At 34.4% G+C, this 26,195-nt stretch overlaps 1 protein-coding gene and 1 long non-coding RNA gene across 3 annotated transcripts in view; one reads left to right on the top strand and one right to left on the bottom strand.

Annotated features, from left to right (window-relative positions):
* Positions 1-4,328, bottom strand: part of LOC112457343 — a 75,295-nt gene extending 70,967 nt beyond the window's left edge. Inside the window, exons 1-2 of the long non-coding RNA XR_003041087.1 lie at positions 4,231-4,328; positions 3,901-3,952 (exon numbers count right to left, since the gene is read on the bottom strand). This is a non-coding gene — a long non-coding RNA (uncharacterized LOC112457343). The remainder of the gene's footprint in view (positions 1-3,900; positions 3,953-4,230) is intronic.
* Positions 1-26,195, top strand: part of LOC112457340 (neuronal acetylcholine receptor subunit alpha-7-like) — a 192,709-nt gene that overhangs the window by 160,284 nt on the left and 6,230 nt on the right. For both annotated transcript variants that reach the window (XM_025020329.1, XM_025020330.1), the window contains 4 exons: positions 18,961-19,141; positions 21,730-21,805; positions 23,558-23,752; positions 26,028-26,114. In XM_025020329.1, coding sequence (XP_024876097.1) covers positions 18,961-19,141; positions 21,730-21,805; positions 23,558-23,752; positions 26,028-26,114 — 539 coding nt within the window. The remainder of the gene's footprint in view (positions 1-18,960; positions 19,142-21,729; positions 21,806-23,557; positions 23,753-26,027; positions 26,115-26,195) is intronic.

Genomic DNA, 26,195 nt, shown 5'->3' on the forward strand with positions numbered 1-26,195 from the left:
TGCAATTAATTTTAAATAAATTCATATATTAATCAATAGATATCATTTTGATAAATTAATGAGATTAATTATTTTGATTTGCACACATTTATAATTTACATGCAAAATGCATGATTTTCAAGATCATAAAAATTTAATATCAAATTTTAATAAATATAAATTATTAATTACACGCGCAATTACATTAATTACATGTGCAACAATACTGCAATATTTTATATTATCTTCTAGTAGCAAAAGCTAGCTATTTCTTGTACAATAGCACTTGATAGCAGAAGCGGAATAATGGGATATGCCGCTGACGTTTCTCGGTGTGCATGCGAAAAAGCAATTTTCGACCATTTTCCGGATGGGAATAAGCCGTGATGAGACTGATTCGGATCGCTAGTCGGAGTAGTGGAACAAACGATCCTAAGTATGTTAAGCGCATTTCATTCGTTTCGATACGATACTGGGATCGCCAATAATCGAATCCCTTTTCGTTTGCGCAATTTTCCGTCTTCCGTTGATTCCCATCCTTTCAATTAGATGTTAATGACGAGTTTTTTTCACAAGTTGGGAAGATCACGCAAGAAGTGCGCTTGATAAAATATTAATTTGTATTTATTGTAAAACTATTCTGATGTGTTACGTAATATAAAATATAACGTTAGAATTAGAAGAAAATTTATAAATGTAATTGTTTAATATAAGTTTTACTCATGCAGTTATTGTTTCTGCAATAAAGAATAAATATGATATTCATAATTTAATCATGTGCAAAATTATTCAAGTAACTTAAATCCTTAAAAAAAAAGATAATGTTTGAATTATTATTACTGTCCAATCGCTTTCAAATAATGACATAAATATTGATAAGAGAGTTACCTGCATTAATTTTAATAACCATAATTTTAATAACCGCTTCGTGTACATACAGGTTGATCAACAATCGCGATCACACTAATTGTAAGATTTGTTACCGCACAAGCGACGACGGAATTGGTTGCTGGGCTACGCGGAGATGGTCCTCAAATTTTAGGCCATCGTCATAGACACTGCAACGAGGCGAGAGTGTGAGGGACGGTGCTCGGTAGAGAAAGGGTGAATGCTTGTATATGCAAGCGCATATAAAGGAGATATTCGATTAGTATGGCATAAATATCGTTTGAAGCGAGGGAATGAGAAATGAGAGAGATAGAGAAATAGAGATATAGATATATCGAGAGACAGAGAAGTTGCGGCAGAGAGTACAGGGAAGGGGTGTGATGCTTCGCGCCGTTTAATGCATGACAAAATGAGTTTACACTGGCCGGTAAGGGGGATAACAACGGGGTTGGTGGGTCACATAGTGGGAGAATTCGACAGAACAGATATATGATGATGGCAAACGAGACTTGGGGGGGGGGGAGGGAAAAGTAGGAGGTCGGGAGGTAGATTCGACTGCATAGGCGACTTGGAGCGGCGCCAAAGGCAATATGCATTAGCCATCGCGTATTTTGAAATTCAAGCCAAAGCAGATTAAATTCTATGCCGATCCTATGTCCGGCACGTCAATGGTTCTTCACCCGCCATTCTTTTCCCCCAACCAGCCTTGCATACCCTATATCCTCTCGTGTCGTGTTTGCCGATACATAATGAATGTCGATCCGCCGACATGCCTAAGCTTTTATGGTATCTCGACCGGCGAACACGCACCGGAATGCGGCTGCCAGGTCAGGTTTTGGTCGCGGGTAATGCGCGCGTAAATTCGCCAATAGCGTACCTAATCGGCCTGATTGAATTAGGTTTGTCCGAGAAATTTGCTCCCAAAAAGAGATGCGACCGCAAGTACGGAGACATTTATGACAGAAACAACGCGAGTATATGAATTTTTTTTCAATATTTTATATAATTTTCTAAATGTTTCTAAAATAAATCACATTCACATAAAAAAAATTACAAAAATAATTTTAAATAAAAGTTAAATGTTTAAGATAGAAATAAATTAAATTAATGTTTAAGATAAGAATAAATAAAACTGTTGTGTAATTGATGTTACAAAATTTGTAATATCATGACACTATTTTATTTATTTCGATATATTTGATATTTATATAGCTACGGTATTATACGTATGATTATCAAAAAGTAATTAACTTCCTGTAATAATTATTAATAAAATTATAAATATAAAGTTAATAACATGAAGTTAGCATAGAGCTTGATTAATATCGATAATAATTGTCATTTTCTTTCGACTTCAATTGCTCGTTCATAGTTTGATAAGCAAGTATCTTTAATCAAGGACGCTATGTTTCAACGAGATTGTCCACGATGGTGCTATATGAAGATTCCCGATTAAACCAACGAGCATACCGACGCCTTTCATGACACTTCAATTACCTAACCCATCGTATGCGGTTACCGCATAAAGGAAGGGGTCAGGTTTTGGTTATTCTACCAGTTAGCGATTATACCCAGATCAATTTCCTTAAATGTAATAGTTGCATTCCAAATAATTAACTATAGTAAATTGTGCCGCCAGTTTCTTCCGCAAAATCATAAAGCTTGGTCTGATAGAACAATAGATAATATCGTTAGCATTCATTATATTTTAATTAATTCTCATACGTATCATCGTATGTATCAGCTTTAATGTTAAGATATAAAAAACATGAAACTTGATATAATTTCTAATTATTTGCGGAATTACATAAAGGAACACAAAATCATTCGCAAAAATTATTTCAAGTACAAAAAAAACATTACTACATCTGTGCATTTGTGCATGCAATGTTGGATTAATATACGTTTAATGTTCGTGACGTATATGCTAACGTTAATGTAGTTTATACTCTATACTGTCGCAAAAAGTACTTGCTTATCAAACTATGATTGAACGAAGTATATTCTCAGTAGGCTTGTTTTATATGTTAGTTTACGATGTAGTTCTTTTTACGCAGTAGTTTCTTTAATATACATATTTATGATGCATAAACGTGTGAGAGGATTAAAGGATGTCAGTCCGAACGTATAACCATATGCAGTAAAGTATGTAATTCGTAAACCGACATTTCCAAGCACGTTAAAACAGACTATTCTGCAATGAGCAATCAATCATTCATCCACAAAGAGCTTTTCCGATTTTGACCGTCATTGACAAGCTTTTATGGTAAATCTCAATATCAGGGGAAACGTGGCCGATGATTTATATCCGCGCTGATTTCGGTCGTTTTGGCCGGTTTGGTTATTGGAACCTAAATCAGTTCCGTTCAAATCGCTTGACTTATTAGTAATTGCGTTATAGGGATAACAAATTATAGATTTTGGAATAGCGAACAATATATCCGCGGTGGCTCGTGCCGGAAAGTCCGATTCGTAGTGTGCAATTCCAAATGCAACTGCTTCCTGTCATTCCCCGTCCTTTCTTCGCCTACCTCCTATTTCTCACAAAACCCCGCCTATCTACCCCGCGGTCCCTCGTTCCATTCGACGAAGATTAAGTGGTTTTCGGGCCTTGCGGGCGTGAACAGTACCGGAGATATCGTGGATACAATCGAGCAGTTGAAATTCATTCCGCATGCGGCGCGAGTGCGATAGATATATGAGTGATAAATTATAGCACATGAATGACAGCGAGACAAAGTAAGTGCGTCTTGCAAGGGTTTTCCTTCGCCGCTCGCTGTTGGCGAGCATCTTAATTTTTAATGTTCTGTTTCCGAAACGCATTAACAAACTCAGAGCAATTCCGTGAATAAATTGGTCAACCAACAATCATTTATCTATCTTTAATCTACTTTGACCCATCCATTTTAGGACAACGGATTTGTACGAATCGTAACATTTATCCGCAATTTCTATGTTGTTAACTTGATAAATTTAAATTTAATTTCCACAAATCCGTTACTCCAATATAAAATAAAAGACAATTTGACTCACTGATACGATGCGCAGCAGCGGAGTTGTAAACTGCATTAGTAACCACGTTGAACTGTGAAATAGAAACGTAAATCGAAGTTATTACGTGCTCAAAGTAATTAATATTTCTATAAAAATAATTTTATTCATCTCTTTTTCTTTAAATAAATATTTAATAAAGTAATTTTTAATTTTCAAAAATATCTTTTCTTTTATATATTACATCTTATCAAAGTTTATAAATATAACAGCCATTTTCTCTAGCTCTCACTTTAATCTATCAAATAAATGACTCAAATAAATAGACAATTAATTTTTTAAGTGACAATTTATAAAAAGTAAGTTACTCACCTTATCGTTGCTCCGCTGTCGCTCGATGCCTCCCAGGCCCCTTCCTCCTCTCGCAATCAGATTCGTTGTATGGTACTCACTCGCGAAAATTCACACGCGAAAACTTATGGTTAATTTGCACGAGCGTACTAATTACATAATTATGACACTCCGCGTTACGATATGTACTACGTTATACGATTGTCGAATGCCATACCTGTAACAGATATATTAAACATTTAAATTAATTACTATCTTACGTTACAAGATAAAAAAATTAATATACGAATTAAAAAGAAGTTGGCAGAGAACTTAGAATATGCACAATACAATAATCGGAAAATATATTCCGCTTTGTCTATACGCGCGATAGAACTTTGATCAAATAAATCTCTCGAGATACTGGTATTATTAAACTGATACATTATGGTTTTTGATTGAGTTACTCGATCTGTCGATTCGTACTCATTTACCATTAAATGACGGGCAAATCCAGGTTATTTTCGTTTGTACCCCTCAAAGAGGCGAAAGTTACGGGGGGTTAAAAAATCATCAGCACCCTACTTTGAAATACAATAATCTTCCAAATGCCATTCGATTAAGCATCCGTTTGTGCTCGTTTGTACCAGTTTTTATTTTGTTTGTACAGTGGAAATACGAGATATTGAAAATTCGTATAAGGGTAACTTTGTCATTTTTAGAGATATTTTAAATCTGCAAGCGGGTGACAAATGAAATAACCTGTGGTACAATCGGGTACAAACCGAGCGTAATCAAATGCACATACGAAAAATTTTTTTTATGAAAGTCGGGTGCTAAGTTCACATAAGGTGCCCGAATGTACCGCGCGAACGATAACACAGCGCGCGGTACATAGACAAATGCTGAACAATCGTTACAAAATATTTAATGTATTATAAAATAAAGGCATGCCGTATGTTATATATACTCTGTTTTCCAAAATAATTTCGATAAGTGGGTTATTGTCGCACTTTGAGCTTTGTTTTCAGAATTTGTTAGCATTGTCTGAAATAATTATTAATTATTCTCAGTCGAAAGCGTTTCGAAAGCTTAACAGAGATATATTTATTTAAATTGTAATTCGACAAACATACATATGATATTATAGATATATTATATTTATTTTTGCGTATTAAACGTTTCTCGCAAAAGGAACAAAAATATTACAAAACACCGACATTTTTATAATTATTGGGTTGTTATGTTTGTGAATAATTATTAAATTGGTTTTATTACATGCAAAATTAAATTTTAACAATATGTAATTTGTAAGTATAACCCGGAATTTATTTTCTATAAATTTTACTTTAGTTAAATTTTTGGCTAATCTAAAAAAGATATTAAAATAAAAAATTAGAAATGGAAGTATATAACTTTATGTTACAATAGGAATAACAAATAAAACTATATTGCGATTGTATATATATATATATTGTTAAAATAATATTTTTCATTTTAAATATTGTATGAAACTGCTATCTCTTTTTAAATGGTTGATATACTTATTTTTTTACCTTTATCTTAAATTGATTTATTATGCATATTGCATCGTTTTTAGTTTTATAACTATGTAACATATTCAAAAGTGGGTCATAGTACAAAATGTATTGTTAGTAGAAATTGATGAATTATTCGTAAGTAGGTTAAACGTTCTACTTATTAGAGTAATTACGGTTATCATTGTGCCTTTCTCGATGGTACGCATCACAGTGTGCAATCATCTATTTTCGCTGTTGATGTAATTGCATAATCATCGTCAAGATTAAGTAGTCTTCAAAAACTGTATTTCGTCAAAATTACAGCATGTACGAGATACATTTACGAGATCTTTGCGTATTTAATTTATTCCGCGAAACGATAAAGATGTTATAAAATACAGACATTTCTAAGTATATTAGGTTTATTAGATTTGAAAACGATTATTAAATCTGTGTGTTTTGCTATATTATAGAGAAATTAAAATTAACAATAGATATATTTTTCTTCCCGCAATCTTAAATATATTTTTTGTCCCGCATTTACTTTTCTTGCACGCTTTATTTTAAACCTAGTCAGATTTTTGGCAGAAAAATAATTAAAAAATTTACATGTCTATTGAGGCCAATAATAGTTATGAAAAGTCCGAAACTGCCCACAGCGTACTATCCATAGTGGTACAAAACAGAAATTGGCGGTTGTGGCAATTACGAGATATTGAATATAGGTCGTTTCCAATAGTCTGACAAGAGTTATTCCGTATTAATCTGTCGGGAAATGCGATTGCCAATCTACTGGTTTGGCTTTGGTATAAGTTTAATGATATAACAACGATCGAGCCGCGATCTTGTCTATCAAGAGAAAATAAATGGTACTCAAATATATTGAACCGGTAATAATATATATATATATATATATATATATATATTACATATTTTTGTTTATTTATCATATATTATTTTAAAAAAATGCAGATGTACAGCGTAAGATGTACAACGTATTTATCTAAAATTTTAAAAATATAAAAAAATATGTGCTATTGACATTATCAGGAATTAATTATCACAGCAATGTAATATTTTTAGTAATTTTTCACTTATTCCTCTCATGCATCGAAAAGAACGCAATCGCGTTAATGATCATTGTATGTTTCATCTATAATTTATTGCCAAGTCAGAATCAAATTTCGCTGGAATATTTAAAGTTTATAGCATACTACTGAAAGCATGCACCTATATAGATCTCGTTAAAGATTAAACAGCTCTTTCGCGTAACTGTGCATCAGAAAACATCTTTTTTCGCACCTCGTTCTCTCACTTTTATACCTTTCTTTTCTTCCGTTAAAGGGTTGAGCCCTTGGGAAGAATTGAAAGAACAACTCAGGATCGTTTCTCAGTCCGAAACGTCACGAGAATCACGAGTGTGGAACCATCTTCCCAAGAACATCTTCGCAAACTATCTCAAGGGAAAAGACTCTGCCAAATGTCAGGCAATAACGCGTTTACATCGGCGCGGGGAGTAACGTCGCGCGGCTGAGTCTCAAATCGACAATGGGTTCGCCGCCGTCGGCAAACGGCAGTTTAATTCAGAACGCCCTGTCGCGGGACGACGATTATCGCGATTGCAGTTTCTAATTATCATCACTGAGCCACCGACAAAGCAAACCGAGTGAAAATACGAATTAGATCAACGAAGTGTAGCGGAAACGTAATGGAACGTTTGCGGTATGCAAAATTTGGGAATTCTCTCTTGAAATCGCTCGCGGCGGCACCGTTACGGCAACGTTTGTTTGAACAACCATAAATTATCTCTGTTAATTTTTCGTAATTAATGATCGCAAATATATCAGCAGTTAACAATGATAACTGGCGATCGCGCGGTTCTTGCGTGAGTTTGAATTTTAGTATTTATCTTGTAAATCGATGATTGATGAACTATTCCGTTTCTGACAGAACATAAATTTTATACGACTTGTTAATCTTATAATAATACGCCCGTATATTGACAATCGACATCCGTCAAATTGTAATCGGTTGCTGATGGAAAAGATGTAGGTACATAATCAACCTTTGTCCTCAAAACGTTCGCAATAATCGAAATTTAATTCAATAACGATACAACGTGTTTTCTCTGAGAGCCCTACAGTTATTCATTTCATGTCACGATGCTTTAATTGGAAAAACATTTTAATTGTGATATGGTTTTATTTTGTTGATTATCGGATTTCTCTGCCTGACCCGCATTGATTAAAATATCACAATAATTATTTAAAAAAGCATGGCATGTATGTACATAACGTCATATAGTGATAAAATGTAAGAACTAATACGATACACGATGATAAATAAACTCGCAAATCTAATTAATTAAGATTTACAAGTCTTTATCTGCAATTTTTGATGTTTCCAACGTATTATTAGTCAATTCGCGCACAACAGGAAAAATCGAAAAATTCTATCGAGATACATATTCCGTAACGTTGGCACACATACGGCGTTACATGTAAAAATGAGAAGATTGATCGCACGTAGGCGAGCGGAACGAGGATAACGCTTGCATCGCGAAATCAATATGTCCGTGTGGTCTTTTACCCCATATGCCATTTATTACGCTCTTGTTTGCCATATATCGTGAGCGCGCAAACGTTAAACCGAACACTCGCCCAAAGGAACATGAACGCGAGGTCAATTTTTTTGCCTCTCAACACTTCTCGCGCGTGCAACCTTTGTGTAGGAACGAAAACGGTAAAAATGCGTGAGGATGCGACGTAAAAGAAAAAAGAGAGAAAGAAAATTGGAAAATATAACTTGCGAAGCCGTTTATCAATGCCATTTTGACAATGGATCTCTTTAGGTTGACAATTTTCGTAAGAAAATTATATATATATTATATATGCATTGTTGTATCAAATCTTAATTAAATTTTATTATGCATTATACCAACTCTTGTCGAAACTTACGTTATTTTATCTTTTCATACAAAAGGAACAAATATAGATGATATAATCTGACAATATTAGAAACTGCGCGTTTGCATTACAAACAGTAATTTGTGAACAAGACTTGTGATGGTGAAGTAAAAATGAAAAGCGAATGTAAGAACCAAGATAAATTTGCACGTAGTAAAGAACAGCTAGAATGAAATAACGTAAGAACAAAACTATATTTACACGATCTTGATCGAGAGAAAGACACATAAGTCCCGGTCTACAATAGCTGTTATAAGCCCTAAAGCTTTAAGAAATTGTTTAATCACAGTTGAATTTGAGGAAAATAATTGACTGTGATCGATCAATTTCTTAGGGCTTACAGCTTAAAACACCTATTGTGGACTAGGACTAATAGTTATTAGTATTCACAATCCGCTTGTATTTCTAAATATTTTACCATTTTAAAGATTTAATGTATTTTTTTTTTAGATGTCATAAATGCATATGGAGCTTTATTGTAAAAATGTGAATAGTTGGCGTGAATAGTTTTAAATTCCGAGTAAAAACGTGTGCGCCCGTTAACTTGCGCAATTCATTTGGCGGCAAAAACGGAAGGGAAGACGAAACATGCTCTGTTATCGATGACGATGGCAGTGGTGGGTGTGGCACTGGGAGCCTGCACGTAGGGCGCACTTGGGGTGGTTTTGCGGGGGAGGAGGGAGAGGGGGAGAGGGGAGGGAGCACGCGGTGGTACACAGAGGGTGGATTCGAAAAGAATGAAATAACGGATTGGGTCGCGGCCAACTGGCCACGTTCCAACCAATCCTTAGTCGCTCGGATGCGACTGGGAGTGTATTATGTATACCATTCAGCCGCCTTATATTCGCGGAATCGCCCCGATGCATCCCCATTCAAAATCAAATATTTCTCTGTAGGGTCGCCCCACCGAGAATTTCGGGGCACGAAGAGGATAAAGCGCGCGAAATGAGCGGGATCGATCCAAATAGAACATCTCGTAACATTTTACACTGCGCGTTTATAGCGGAAGTTCGGTACTTTCTAATACCGGCAGATATAAAATATGCACCGCGAAAAAACTTTGATAATACGTTTACAATTTTAATCGGTTATTTTCAAAAAAATCGAGCATTTTCTTCTGTCGTAACGATTTTTTAAATTAAATATCTCGAAATAAAATTCCGCACACAGATAAAGCTTCTTGAATGTTTCAATCTTACCCGCGTGCTTTGTTCCTTTCATTTTTATTGTATCCTGCAATTACTAACATTTAAAAGTCTAGACTCGTATTTACAGTTATTTAGATTTACATAGATTTTATTTCAAAAGTGTATCAATTGAAATATTCAGAACAAAATATCTTGAAATATGAATGATTCATAAATTCACGGCAATTTGAATTGTGAATAAATTACTACCAAACAATCATCTGTATATAATTAATTACTAACAGCTATAATCGCTGATGAAATCCATATTCTTGTCCTTCGTACTCGAAGACATTAAACATTTATGATAAAAATATATAAAAATTCTAAAAATTAAACGTTCATTTCATCGACTACAATTGGCAAGTATAAATCATCGTGACGATTCGACCATTGGTTTTGGTCCGATTGATCGTCAAGACGTTAATGATCTTTGATACTTATATATATAGGCATCTCATTTTTAAATAATTTAAATTAAATTAAATTATTAAATCTATTGCGGAAAATAATTTAATTAATAAATAATTAATTTATAATTTAATTTAATTTAAATTATTTAAAAATGAGATACTTATATATATATAAGTATCAAAGATTATTAACATCTTGATGATCAATCGCACCAAAATCAATGGTCGAATCGTCACAATAATTACTTGCCAATTGTAGTCGATAAAATAAACTTTTAATGTTTATTATATCGTTGGCGAATTACGAATGTACTTTCGATAAAAATTCTACTTATACAAATTTTACTTGTCATTTTATCATGTTATATTATTTATATTATCGCAGAGAAACAATTTATATAACCAATAAATAATAAATTAATAATTGTTACTAACTGCACCGTTGTTCCGTTGTCACTCGACGTTTTCGAATCTCTTTCTTCTTTTTCGTTCGTCTGTTGCCGCGGTTCTTCGTGGCACCTTCCATTGGCTCACACACTAAAATTAAACATTAACAATTAATTACCATCAGCAAAAACTAATTACCATCAGAATATGATGTTCACGCGCGCGCTATACTTTGTACGGCACTCCCGATTTGATCGCGCATTTTACTGCATTTTACGACGGAGAAATATGTCGCAAAACGTCCGAAGCTAACAATAAGATCCGCGACGTCACGCGAATACCGCGAGCTCCGGCAACGACAGATTTGAAAATCGTACGGCTTACTTCACGCGACATTCGCCACGGCAATGTTATACCTGTTGCTCCCAGCTCTACCTCCGTATACTTTCTGCATTTCAAATAATGTACGATTACGATTTAGAGCCGTTATTATCTTGTATTATAATATGAGAGAATAAATAAATACAGAAAAGAGAGAGAAGAGTATTCGCACGGAGTACGATGTTCAAAAATACGTCACGTCGTTTTGCCGACTTCATGCGCGATAAATTTGGATTCCTATCAATTTCGCGAAACAGCTGATACGTCATGGCTTTTCATTATTCGATCTGTCGATTCGTATTACTCCAATATATCCGCGGAATCCGCTTCATTTCAACTCAAAAATAACGAGCACGTTAGATGGGAAAGTTAAGGCGCGACGCGAGACGTAATACTCGACTTCGATATACTTTATATAATTCTCGATCTCTATCGCTTTCCACTCTAAACGAATTCAATCATGCGAGATACTTAACCTAGCATTACGATACATAACCATCGCGTTACCTTGCTGCCTCGCTTACGAGTCTTTAATAGTGCGGGCTGACGATCAACGGTTGTAACGATGCTTCGTAATACAGCCGCCGCGCCGTTTCGATATATGCTTACGAGGCGTTGATTGTGAGAGTTGAACACGCGAGTTCATTATTACTTGGAAGCAACGCTCGCGCTTGCGTCTCCCGATACCTGCCACGACGACGTTCCGAGGAGAAGTGGTTGTAGGGAGGGGAGCTTCCGAGCGTTCCGTCCCGTGGCGCTGCGGGGCGCGGCGCGGGGGAGTAACCTCTCCCCGAAAGTTATCGCGCGAGTGACGACACAGCGCGCGGTATGCCGTACACAGGCAAATATACCGAGCGTAGCGTGCCAAGCGTTACGAAATATTTATAATCTTTGACTATTATGGCTGCGTTCCGATATTCACCGCCAGTACGGAAAATTTATAATGTACTTACTTATACGTGACTCAAAACTCAAACTACATATTTTCAGTATATCATAATAGGCAGTGAATATCGGAACGCAGTTTATAGAAGTATGAACTGTCAGTAGCAAACTTCAGGGTTTCAAAAGATGTGTCGCACGTCGCACCATCGATCAATTGAGGAATACGAGAACCAGAATTACATCATTTTTCGGGTATTTTATTTGATGAATCAATTCTGTAAGAGTGACTTTTTTATATTTATCGAAAGAATTATCTCTCTAATTCATGGCTGAACGACAAAAATAAAGAGCAAAATAAACTTTCTTGCGAAACATTTGTTCGTAAGTAAGAGTTGAAAAGAAATTTATTTATTTATGTGTCTGCGAGCAAGTATAAAGGAGCAATTATTTTAAGATATGCTTTTTATGTTAAAAATAAAACGACGCAGGAAAGCGTCTTATTAGATTTTTTGCAATAGGTACTCTGTATAAGTTGGTTGTTTTTTGAAACACTGTTAAAAAAAGTTTTAGCATCGTAAAAGCTAGCATTAATTAAAATAAAATAAAATAAAATAAAATATATTTATATATTATATAATATATATCACACACATAAAGTAAAGGCACGTCAAATATTATATTTTTTGCTCACGCACGACTATCATATAATTAATAGTCGATATAATTAGCCCATTAACCATTAACAAATATAAATATATTAGCTATTTAGTTTGCAAGCGCTTTACGCGATTTATTCATAGAAATAAATTTATATTTTGCTTCGAATTTTTCGGATATATTATATTTAGATGTACTGCGCTTTGAATTTTTCGCTTATTTAGATAACCAATACACATATTGATTCGAGTTTAATTAATAATTAATTACATCATTAATAAGGACGGCTATATATAGGACCGTTTTAAATATTTGTCAATCGCGTGACATAAATTCGGCATATTTATATATAGCGTGATTTGTCCAAACTCTCTGCTGTTTGGAATTTTGTTTGTAATTTGCGAAATTTGTGAATGTCGAACGAATCATAGAGCTTCATATATTTCCGTGATTGTATTTCGATGGGATTCAGAATGTATACAATAGTACAATAAAGCGAGCATCGCATGTGATTAACATCGAGAGTGCTTTGCAAAGTACCTTGCGATTATTCTGTTCGTGTATTGATATACGCGAACGATAAAATTAATCCTGTTTTTGCGCGTATTATTAACGAATAAATCTGAGAAGAGAAAAGGAGAAGAACCCCTGAAAGTCATCGGATGACGACAGAACAATGATAGAGTGAGCAAATTATTTATTACTTTATTATTTGCAGAATTCATTAATTATAACTATTTTATTTGCGGAAAACGATTGTTCTTTTAAATGTTAATTATTCTAAAATTATTATAACTTATATAAGAGAAAAGAGATTATTGAATCTTGTAAACGAGTTTTTATACAACTTTCGCGTAATTCTTATATCACATTCTTAAAGTTTTATATTTCGCTATTTGAGAACTTTTTCGAGTGATAAAAATACAAAAATGTAAAAGCGTTCCGTGTAGTTTGGCGCCATTCAAAAGTCAGTACAACTTTTGCACTATGCCGACGCTTTATTGCTTCTTTGCAATATATGGAGCTCATAATCGCACGTCTGAGCGATTTTCATTCATGATTACACTTTCTTTTCATGCGGTAGCTTGAAGCTCCCTAAGGAGCGAACGGTAAGAATGAGGGATGATCGTAACGTATTTGAGAATGAGTAAATCGATTTTCAGGAACCTCGTGACCGTTTCATTAAGAATTCCAGAACGGTACTCAAGACGTTGCAATTCTGATAACGGTTTCATTCTTAGGATAAGTAATACGGTGCACGTGGGAGCATCGGGCAAATTCGATGTCATCGATGTAAAGAAAGAGGATTCAACATTCGTTGTAGAAAACTATACCAACTGTACTATTTTGGGCTTTGGGACAATTTACCATTTTTTGTAAATTGTCTGTATAATTAAACACGGCTCAATTTATTGTCTACTGTGGTTTATAACATCGTTACGTAAAACAATTGTACAAATAAGGATTTAATTAACTGCAGGACAAAATTAGTTATACAAAAGTTTTAATCTGTTGAGGTAATTGTACCCTTCGGTGCTATTAATTAGTTGCCTGTGTAACTGTCATTATTATTGTTTAATAAATTCCATAAACGGGTCTTTAGTAATTAAAGATTGAGTCCTTTTGTCGCAATAAAATTATGTTTGTAGAACATAAACCAACATTATAAATTACTTTAATTGTTAAACCAACATTGATAAGTAAATGCGCTAAGTAAGTCGTGAGAAAAATTATTAGTAGATAATCAATATTTAATTGCAAATTTTAAAAAGATTACAGATTTATTGGGAATGAAAAAATAATTGTCAACAATTTGCGATTGCTGTAAAAAATTTGCAGAATTGTATTTAAATGTAATTTCTCGTTGAAAATTGTATTATTCTCTGGTGTTACGCGGAAGAGATAGGAAAGATGCGGTAACGTCCCGAGAATAAACTTGTCTCGATTCTTGGTAACTTCGTGACGATTTCATTAAGTATTCGTGGGAGAATCTGAGGTTACCTCTTCCCATTATTAAGTGGAGCACACCTTGAAGTTACTGAAGGATATAGTCGAAGCTCTCCACTTACAAAATCTTTTTTTTTTATGCAAGATTACATAGGATAGTATTGTCATTTGATTTAAATTACAAATTTTAGCACAAGCGAAATAAAAACTTAAGGCTCTCGTGTTTATGATTATTACTTAAATCTCGTCTCACGACTGTATTATGTAAATTATTCAGAATGGAGTTTTATATCACGAAATGCAAATAGTTTAAAAATCTCATTTTTAAACGTAAAATAAAAATCATGCGAGTCTACGCTGAGTTGAGGAATGAAATAATTAATTGTAAAACCTGAAAACGTGAAACTTTAAATCAGATTGTCATACTTATAAATGTTATTATAAATTCTAAATTATTACTTTTTTATAATACATTTCTATATTCTAAAATTCTAAATAACAACAACAGATAATTATCTTGTATATTGATCAAAATATAAAAACGCGCGTCAATCAATCTTGTTAAAACTCAAAGAGCGCATCAGTGATATATATCAGCAATAAGTCAGTCATACATGAAAAATAAAAATTTTATTTCTTTTAACTAATGTACGCAATACACGCTTTGTATAATGTTTCAGATAAAACAGAACAATGTGAAAAATAGTGACACATTAGAGATATAATGTAATCTAATCGTAAGGAATCCCAAATTATAATTTTACGGCTCTTGTTCTCATAATAATATTCACGTTGCCACGAAAAACCGTGAAGTGAACAACGAGCCCACGAAGAATTTTAATAATGAAAAGGAGAAATTTTCTTCGTCCTTATTACTTTTACAAATGATGCAGATTTCGGTTTATTTGAGAATATATAAAAATGATGCAATGCGAACTCTATGCGGCGATGTTAAAAAGCTTGAACCTCGAGACTTCTGCAGGGAGTATTTCCCTTATTGTGTAGATCTTTCTCGTTATCACACAAGGCACGCACTCAAAGTAGAATATTCTATTTTGTAGGATGTAACGTGGCCGCAGCGCACCATCCCTTTCTGCAAATATTTTCTCCAAGCTCGTGAACTCGTGTACGCCTGATTAAATAAAGAAAATGGATACGGCGTATTATCGGGAAACTAAGTCCGGCATAATAGAATTTTCCCTTTGTCCTGATGAAGATAAAGGCCAGTTCTCTACTTAATATACAATTTACTTAATTAATTTCTCCCAACTTTAACGCTATTACATATTTGTCTGATGATTATTACTTTTATGTCAAACTAATTATCTAAAATAAATTTCTCTATCTGGGATTCTAACAATAAGTGTAAGACTAATCGCATTTTCGTACGTAAGCTTTAATTAGGATTTAATGAATCAAACATGGAATGGGCTGCATTTTTTTATTATCTATTATTATTATCACGTCAATTTAAAAATTCGTTTCAATAGGCAACCACCGTTAAACTTTTTCTGCTGTAAGATCTTATTTGCATTATTAAATGAGTGGAAAGCCAGCCATAAGCAAGAATCTTTAAGAAATTTTAAACTTCTGGATAACTCTAAGCCAGAAGAGTAATCAAGCCGCGGATTAAAGGGTCACATGATGAAAAAGAATTTAATTAAGCTATCCCATCACGGATCAGTATCCCTTGCGTAACTTGGTATAGTTACCGTTTCTTTTTTGCATCATTGCGGTCAGAAAAAAGTCTTTAACAAATAAAAATTTACTGCAGCGATAAGTAATACAACACGATTCGATTCGAGAAAATATCTTAATACCATTCGAAACGTTTGCCATTTTTAGAAAAGTTAATTTTAAAGATGTCAGACTTACATTATATAATGTTTTATTGGGAGAAAATTGTTCTGCAAAACTTTGAAAAATAGGAATTTATATTTCAGTATTGATATATTAACAAATTTAAACATCAAATTTAAGCATTATGGTTTTTTATGAACTATTATTATGTAAAGATATTCTGATTATGTAATATTGCAAAAATATTAAATTAAACAATTAAAAGCTTGCATATTGATTCTTATTAAAATTTGAAAATTGACATTTGCAGATTTTTTTACACAAGAAACTTTTAATATAAGCATTATTTACATTTCACGTTTTCTGCATATAATCAATGTTAGAAATAAAATGAAAGAAATTACGTTTATGTATTATTTCTATCCAGCTTTTAACTTTTAAATGAAAATGTTGCTTAAATGATTGATAAGTACACCGTCCGTCTTGTTCACACACCATATTGCAAAACGAGTAGTTCGTTTAAATAATCGCTAAAGTTATGGCAGGGTTGTTAATTTTTACAACAAGAGAAAAGTCGGCTCTCTGGAAAAAGTTGCAAAAATAAGTATCGCGTCAATTCGCGTCCGAGTGCATGTAAAAAGTTGGCGTTTGTTCTTGTTAGTTAACGCAAATGGAACGGAATCGAACGGGGTGTAAGACAAGCGAAGTAGGACGTCAAAGGCCTGGGGTAGACTCGTCCATAATTAGCTCCCGCTAGTCTATTCGAGTCTGCTTTAACGCGACGCTACTGAGATTTAATCGTATGTGTCGTAAGTTGCATTGAATCCAAGTGGTTATACGAGAATTCATTTTTAAAAACATCTCAAACAATTACGGATAATATAACCAGAGAACACTTCTTTTTTTCTATAGATTTCTGTGAATACGTTATCTAAATATTCTTTGTAAATAATAATTTAATTTATTTACCAATATTATTAATTTATACCTTAATATTAATTACATGGATAGACGCACTCAAGATTTCTCTTAACTATAAATTGTTATGTTAATATATTATTAGATAATAAATTAAGTAGATAAATGCTAAAGTATTAGGTATATATTATCGGTAAATAGATAACTCTTGGTACATTAGGACAATCAAAAACTTGTTAATCGGTTTAGTTAATCTGATTTGTGTATAAAATGCTAAATCCTTCTTACGTTAACGCATATAGAAGATTTATTGTTGCTCAAATCAGTTTATTCGAACCTATTTTTACATTTTCAGTATGCAGTTGTGGGGTAATGCAAAAATTCGACCATAATCTTTTATACATATTATTAAGCTTGGATTTTTCGTAGAAATTTCAAGAATACGCTTAAATTTTGAAGAATATATCGTTACAAGTAACGTTTTAAGAGAGTAACATTTGCCTCCGCGGTAATTTATTTTACTGTGCGAGATGTCAAGATATACTGCACACTTAAATGCTACTCTGTAGTTACGATGGCAGTTTGTTTTTATAGCGACCGTTTATTATCAACATATTTTCTAAACGTGTACAGCAAAATTCCGTCACGGTGATTGATCATCGATACCACGATATTTAATAAACCTAGATTGACATGCCAATGTCTGTATAAGTAATTTGATACATTAACGAAATTTTAAAGCAGATATAAATTTGGCTCTATTAAAAAGGTTTATTTAAATTTAATACAGTTTACAAAATGATTTATTTATAACTAAAATTATATTATTATTGGTATTTTTACAGTTCTTTGCTCACTATCTTATTTAATAATTTTCAATTCACACTATTTTGCTCTTAATATAATTCTATAGAACTTTAATTAAATTAGAATGAATTTAAAAATTATAATTATATCATTTTTTAATAATAGTAATTTTAAAATAGAAATGAGTGAGCAAAAATGAGTTAATACAAATTATAAAAGAATAGGTTGTTATTGCTTGCCGTCGTGACAGAGAGCAACATTCGGGACAACTAAATTATTCCTAAATTATTACAGGGAAGAAATAAACTGACGGGTTTACTTCGGGGACATCAGTGCGTTGGTATTAGATTCTGCTCACGTGTTCCCCAATATTGTTTAGTCTCCTGAGTAAAGAAAGATAGACGTCCTACCGAAGTTTACGTTCTCAATCACGAAAATTGTACAACATAATAAAATTAAAAAAACGATTATTACAATTGTGATAGAACAAAATTACGTTAATAGTGAAAGAGATACTTCTGTATTTAGAAAATAAGTAATAAAAGTAATAGAAAATAAAAAAAAATAAAAAAAAACAGAAAAGGATATAAAATAGTTTGCTTGGAAAATAATAAACGTAAACTAGTTCTTGTCAATATTAATTTGAAACTATTTCTGTTTTACGTAGTTTAATTTAAATAAATCTTAGCAAAATACTTATATTTATAATTTCAATTTTTATTAAATGTATGACTAAATATATGCAATTTCACAATTCTCTAAACGAAGCAAAAAAATTTAAGCGTTTTGTTTCAGAATTTAGAAATCAATTAATCTTTAATTTTTACCATATCAAATTTGCCGATTATAAGTATCGGCTCGCTGCATTCGAATGTCAAAAACTTAACGTGATTGTTCGTTACAGCGCCGACGAGGGCTTCGACGGCACTTATCCGACGAACGTCGTCGTAAAGAACAATGGGACCTGCTTGTACGTGCCGCCCGGTATATTCAAGAGCACTTGCAAGATAGACATTACCTGGTTTCCCTTTGACGACCAGCGCTGCGAGATGAAATTCGGTTCCTGGACGTACGACGGCTTTCAGGTGAGCATAGGGGATAGGCATTACGGAATTGGGTCAACCAATCGTCGTCGTTTCCCCGATCCATCCTGTCCCGATGTTCGCTTCTTCGGGACAGACATCGAATTTACGAATTTTCCAATCTGTCGGAAGCACGTCGGTACTTCTCGACGGTATGGTTTCGAGACCCGGAAATAATTCAAAGCAGCGGCATCGAGTAGTTTGATTAGTGCCCGAGAACGTGAGAAAAAGACAGACAAACAGACAGCCAGAGAGAGTGAGAAAGGGGGAGGGAAAAAGAGGGACAGAGAAGGAAGATTTTCACCGTTTGTCAATGTAAGATTCGCTTGTGAGAACGATTCGTGAAATTCCTAAGAACGGTGCTTTGAGTAAAGTACTCCGATCGCGTTTAATGGAGGAGCATTTTCTACCATCTCCAATGCAAATCGGAATTGCGCTCGTTTATCTGTGAACGGTATTGAATAATTATTTATTTAAATAAAACGACAAAAGTTTGTGCGAAGTAATTCCATAAATGTATGGATTACTTATAAAACACTAATCTTTTTATTGTAAAATATAATTAAATGCCACATATTTATGCCAGTTTTGTTTTAGCTTTGAATACCTTGATATTTATCTCTTTTGCAAAATTCCATTAAAAGAAAACAGTCTACATAAAATTAAATAAAATCGTCTTCATTTTCGTTTGTTGTTTACTTTTAGATTTTTAACTGCTAATCGGTCACAGTTTGAAAAACTATTTAAATATCAAGTTTGAATATCAAGATCTTTTTGCGTTTGGACAACATTTTTGTTGAAAACTAATTTTAATCCTTAAATAACAAATCTGTTATCAAACGACTTGTATAAGAAATACATTTAATAAACTTTTTTAAAATTACAAAATATAATTATAATTAAATATAGATAATAATAATAAATTGAAGACATAATGCATTCACAAAAATTTCTATTTTTTATTATTTTATATCTTATCAATTTTATCGCAAGTTTTTACAAGAATTCGCGTAAGATATTTTCTGTAAATTGTTCGAGAGATACGCGATTATACCTACTAAATTCAGTATACGCTCCAGAGATACCGCAACAAGCGTAAAATGCACCCGATGTTTGGTCGAAACACCAGCGGCATGGATGGCAAATGCCATTTCAGGGTGAATCGCAGGAAATTTACAAATCATGGAAAATGCGTTTAAAGAACAATGGTGAGAATGCGCGATTCAGGATTCTTGTCAACACACGATTTTTCTGTCGCTATTTTACCCATACCATACCGTTCAATCCATGAAAAAAGAAATCTTTTCTAGCGTGTTTGTATTTTAAATGTATCACAAAAGCAGAATAATATAATATAATGCACTATAACTTAATGATAAAAAATAATTATCAAAAAATACAAATTTATATAAAATTATTTTATAAAAAATGTAATAGAGATGACAGAAAACTATATCGCTATGTGCTGATTTCTTTTGATATTTCTCATAAAATAATATTAACTTGAAATTAGCGGTAGAATGTGCAATTCAAAAATTATATTTTGTAATACGATAGCTATGTAACTGTACATTGTACAGCATGATAATGTTGCCCAATTACAGTAAGATAATTTTACTATAACAAAAGTTTCATTGTCTCGTGCAATTTGTGCATACCGATTTATCGTGCGTCTCTGCCACACGGTCCACACGACTAATGTACCTAGCGAGCCCTCAATTGTCGAGCGTGCAACTTCGGAATAATTAAAATTGAGGATGCGAATTACACGGTGCCAGGCAATTCGAGAACGCTCTCAAGGGTTCATTAAGGAGGACAATAAGCAGAACGAAATGGAAACGGAACGGAGGCAAAGGGAAGGAAGATAGCGGAATATGCCGACGATTTTCCACGAGCTCGGTTTGATCCGCTGAATACGAACGAGATGCAAAACAGACTTTTCGATTTGATCGTCCATTTTCATTTAACAATTCGCTCCCAGATATTAATTCGTCATAGATTGCGCCCGAACGTCAACGCGAAAAAAGTTCGCATCGATATTCAAACGCGTAGAAATTGCGGCAGGTGTTTGCGAAAACTTTATATAGTACGTAAATATACATGAACATGAACTCACACATAAACTATATCAACAAGACTATATGAAGTCAATAAATCAACAGAGCATTTTGATAAAAAATAATATTATTCGCATATGATGTATTGTTATTATTGTATTACTAATTTTAAAAATATTTACGCTATTTGTTACGTCAATCATTTTATACAAAAATAAGCAATACTATTTTTAGAAATTTTTAGAAAATATGCTACAATATTTAATAATATAAAATTTGAGGAGATACAGTAAATTACAGTTAATATCAGTTGAAATGTCAGAAGTGTTCCGAGCGATCTATAACACAGAGAAAGTTTTTGAGCTTTAATATATGGCACGGTATTCTTTTTAAAGAATAAAAACTGATAAGTTCTGTGTCTGTGCCGTACTGAAGCCGTAGAACAGACCTTTCCGTAGCTCCTGAAACAGCCGTCTTACACGCGGCGCGGTTGCAATAACTTTCCTTTAATCGACCGTCATAAATTGTCGACAGTTGGATCTGCAGCTGCAGGACGAGTCCGGAGGTGACATCAGCAGTTTCATCACTAACGGCGAGTGGGATCTGTTGGGTGAGTTTTTACAGTCCTTATCGGGAACCGTTCACATTCGCCACGCCCGGATAGTTTGCCCCGGCGCCAAAAGTGATTCCCGGCCGATTAGCAATTCTAAAGTCTTGCACGGCCACGGGCGGATGATCAATCGTTTCGCAAATCGGAACCGGTATTGATCCTCACTTTGTCCCTGTCAAAATTGCCTGCATCTGGGTCAGGCGGGACGTGACGGCTTGCTCTCCGCGCGCATCCGAAGTTTAGTGTTTTCTCTGGCGAACACATCGGTAAAGTGTCGCGAGAGAAATTGCTGCTCGCTTGATTCGGAAAGTGAATAATAGTTCGTAATAGTCGCCGAATATAATCGCTTGAGAATTTGTCGAAGGGCAGATTTAAGCTACGACCTGTCACTTCCAGATGTTTATGCTGTAAACTCGGCAACTTGTTTTACTCCTAGATGTACAAAATAATTGACGGATCCCTAGCCACGCGAGAGAGCTTTCGTTTAGATTTGCAAGATCGTATTTACAATTCAAATATACAGGCAGAATTAAAAAAAAATAAGAATTTTCTGTATGTTTTATTCCGATATTTTATATAAAGTTAGCTTCCGTACATTGAAACCCATCTATACTAGAAACAATAGTCCGGAAGGCGGAATCACTCGATTTACATTTTAAAAATCAATTTTAAATTCAGAATACTTTTTCAATAGATATATAATATTTATTAAATTTAAATTGCAATAATATATATTTTATTAAGATAAATAAACTAAAATAATGAAATTTTCCAATAATAAGGTCTTTCAATTAGCAGTACTATAAAAGAAAAGAATTGTAATTGTATCCTATTGTTCGATCGCACATAATGCAATGGTTTGAAAAATGAACTTGTGTATGGAATTCACGTAACAGCCGTATTGGGATTGTAGTGCAAAGATAGAAACATCTGGTTTGTATTTTTCCCTCGTAATTGCGAAGAGGAACGTTACAATTATGATATATTGTCCAATTACGTGTAATTTGCCGTTGATAAATTTGTTATGGATAAAGACGTAAGAAATGGTCGTGCCGTCTTCATTGTTCCTCCGACGCAGGAATAAAAGCATTCGCTTCGCGTATCTCATGTATCTCGAAAAATTGTACGATGCATTACGCGTGGGAATAGCGTAGGTCGGCGTACACGTGCAATGTATATGTGCCGCGGTTATGAGACTTGTGGTAGAAATGTATCTTAAGTAACTGCAGCTGCAGCGCAAAGCGTACCAGTTTGTACCCGGAGGAATAGCGTAAGATAGAATCTTCCGCGTTTTTCTTTTGCCCTGTTGCACGGGATAATTCAAGGAGAAGAGAAGAGGAATTTTTCGCTTCCAGCAACTTTTTGTTACGTTTGAAATAGCACTTCGTTTTATTGGCAGCGCATCGATCGCCTGTGCACATCGTCATCAGTTAAGCGTTAGATTGAACATTTACCTGAGAATTTTAATTTAGTAAGAAAATTCAAGTTTTTCGTTTGTTGGAACTATGAACAATATTAATATGAATCCATTAATTTCTCAATTCTAAAGCGCAAAAATGTTTTAATGTTAAACTACATATAGGTCTTTATAATTTGTATAAATTTTGATATTTAGAAAATCGATGGAAATCGTGCACTGCGCCCATGTCTCTGATTTCCTGCTTGTGCTCTAGAATTAAACGTTTTATGTATTAATGTAATAATGATGCAATCTGTATTGATATTATTAATTCCTTCTTTTGTCTTGCTTAGGGGTACCCGGTAAGAGGAACGAAATCTACTACAACTGCTGCCCGGAACCGTACATAGACATCACTTTCGTCGTCATCATCAGAAGACGCACACTCTACTACTTCTTCAACCTGATCGTGCCGTGCGTCCTGATTGCCAGCATGGCCGTCCTCGGGTTCACCCTGCCGCCCGATTCCGGCGAGAAACTCTCCCTCGGCAAGTTTCAACACGATGCAAAACTCCGATTGCCCCCGACAGCCCGTAAACGGTCTAGCGATTAGGCACGTCCCTGTTTGCTAAGAGCATCAGACGTTTGCGCGATTAGGTCCGACCTAGTTCCGGGCTCTCCCGCATCCGGGCACCGTGAAGAAACTATTCTCTACCGCTGTGTCGTGTCGCGAGTTTCTTTTACGAGGAACGCAGAACTTTATCGACATTTCGATGTGGGAAATTAGTATCGATAAAATTCCGTTAAACTATACGAAAACTTGGTTCGTGGGGTTCAATCTTTCAACGTGAGATTTCACATTATCACTGCGCTGCGTAGAGAACAATCGAGTGTCACGAGATGCATGCCGCGCAGGAACTGCAAATAAATGACACATTCAAAGAAATATTTTAAGGAAAAAATTGCTTATAATATAAGTTTAAAATTTAAAAAGGAAATAATTTTGTTATTTTTATTTTATTGTAAAAAATTAAGAATGGATTTATATAATATTACTTTTAACACATTTTATTTTTGGCAACTGGATTCTTTTTTTAGATATTGATCGTGAATGTAACCTGCAGTTAAAGTTATAGAATGCAAAATCATCGTAATTCAAAAAAAGCAGTAAATGACCGATTAATAATTAACATTGTAGTTTATCTGAGAATTTTTCTATATTGCAAAAAAATGTCCGATTTCAATCGCATACAACATATTGGAGCGCTTTCAGACTTTCTCTCGCGTAATTGCAACATTATAATTGATAGATAGAGAAAGATTGCATTGATGCATGCTATTCATGACATGTTATTTCATTGTTTCCTCGTAAGCGTGGTTGTTCTGGAATTTACCAAGAAGCCGGATGCCCGGGAGAGATTCTACCTCCTGCCGGCTCGAATCGCTCGGCTGCATAATTCCGATTCCTTGCCTGCCTCGCCTCGCGCTGCCATCTGAACGCTCCCGTGATTAGAGCCGGGGTGCCGGGAGTTCCCTAAGCGTATCGAGCGTTTACGCGATTAGATTTTGCCCCGATCCCGATTGAAACGGCGTGGCGCGCGGCGTCCCGGTGCGCAAACTTCGGCAAGTCTTCTATTCAGGTCGTAGAGTTTCTTCGAGCGTACAAGCACGTTGCTGGAATCTCCATCGAATTCGGAAGCGATCACGACAATCGCCGTCACCCGACGGTGGAGATACGGCGACAATGGAATGACAATGTCGAACAATTGCAGCCGTCTCCGTTGCGAATTTCCTTAAATCTTATAGCTATTCGTAGATTGAGATACGATAACAATGGCCCTACACAGAGACATTATTTTACAGTTATCTCCTTAGCATTAAGAGCCATTTATAGACAAAAAGGATAAATAAAAACATGTATTAGACAATTTTTATATTTACAATAGTCTTTCTATTTAAAATAGATTGATTTATATCATAAAAAAGGTTGAACAAATAGAGCATTGTGTAATACCGATTGTTTAATTATTCTCTCTATTCTCTTTATTTTTTTGTAAAATTTAATTCCTTAAACTTTAATTACATTTATTATCTCGAATTGTCTATAAATTGTTTTAACAATGTTGAAGTGATACAAGTTTTCCAATACGATAAAGCAATTAAAAACGTCCTATTTCAAGAGAAAACGAAACGAGCAAGAAAGAAAACAATGCGACTCAATCGCAATTGACTTTCGCGTTTCTAAGGGACTCAAACTCAAGGGCAACTCTTAACGTGTTATCATGAACCTCGAAGAAGCGTCGAGTAAAGTCTAATATTCAGATGAGGCATCTGCCGCAGATGCCGTGGCGTTTTGAAAGTCTAAATAATTTGAAAGTGCCTCTTAACGCGACGCGGCGGTTCGCGAATGAGTACCGAATTCAAAGCACAAGCAGGGTCGGATACTTAAAGTACTTGGTGCGAACTGTCTTTGAAGTTTCTTATTCAAGATCTAATCGAAACTAGGAATCGGTAAAATTTGCATCACTTGTTCTTAAGAAGATATTTCTCTTTACAAACATATTTTTTTAAATATTGTTTTTGCAAAGAAAATAAACAGAAATGTAAAGAATACTTTTATGTCGCTGAATTTTCGATGCGGCGACATCGGAAACACGTCGCCTTAAGGTACAGAGGCTGAGAATCGAAGAGCTTTCAGCGTGGGTTGTTACGTGTTGAAGGCCCTTCGAGCGTTCAAGGACCGAGGGTAGATCTCGCCCGCCACCTCGTCGACGCACTTGACTTTAACAATAATTAATCGAAGCCAACAAACCTTTTTTACAGGGGTAACCATTCTCCTGTCCCTTACTGTGTTCCTGAATATGGTTGCCGAGACAATGCCGGCGACGTCCGACGCCGTGCCGCTTTTAGGTAAGTCTGTTTTAACTGATTTTCAATATAATTAATTTTTCAATGTGAGAAAGCAGCTTGATTGATCACCTCTATTACGAA

This window comes from Temnothorax curvispinosus, unplaced genomic scaffold (genome assembly GCF_003070985.1).
Source record: "Temnothorax curvispinosus isolate PA1 unplaced genomic scaffold, ASM307098v1 QBEX01007734.1, whole genome shotgun sequence".
Classification (NCBI taxonomy): domain Eukaryota; kingdom Metazoa; phylum Arthropoda; class Insecta; order Hymenoptera; family Formicidae; genus Temnothorax; species Temnothorax curvispinosus.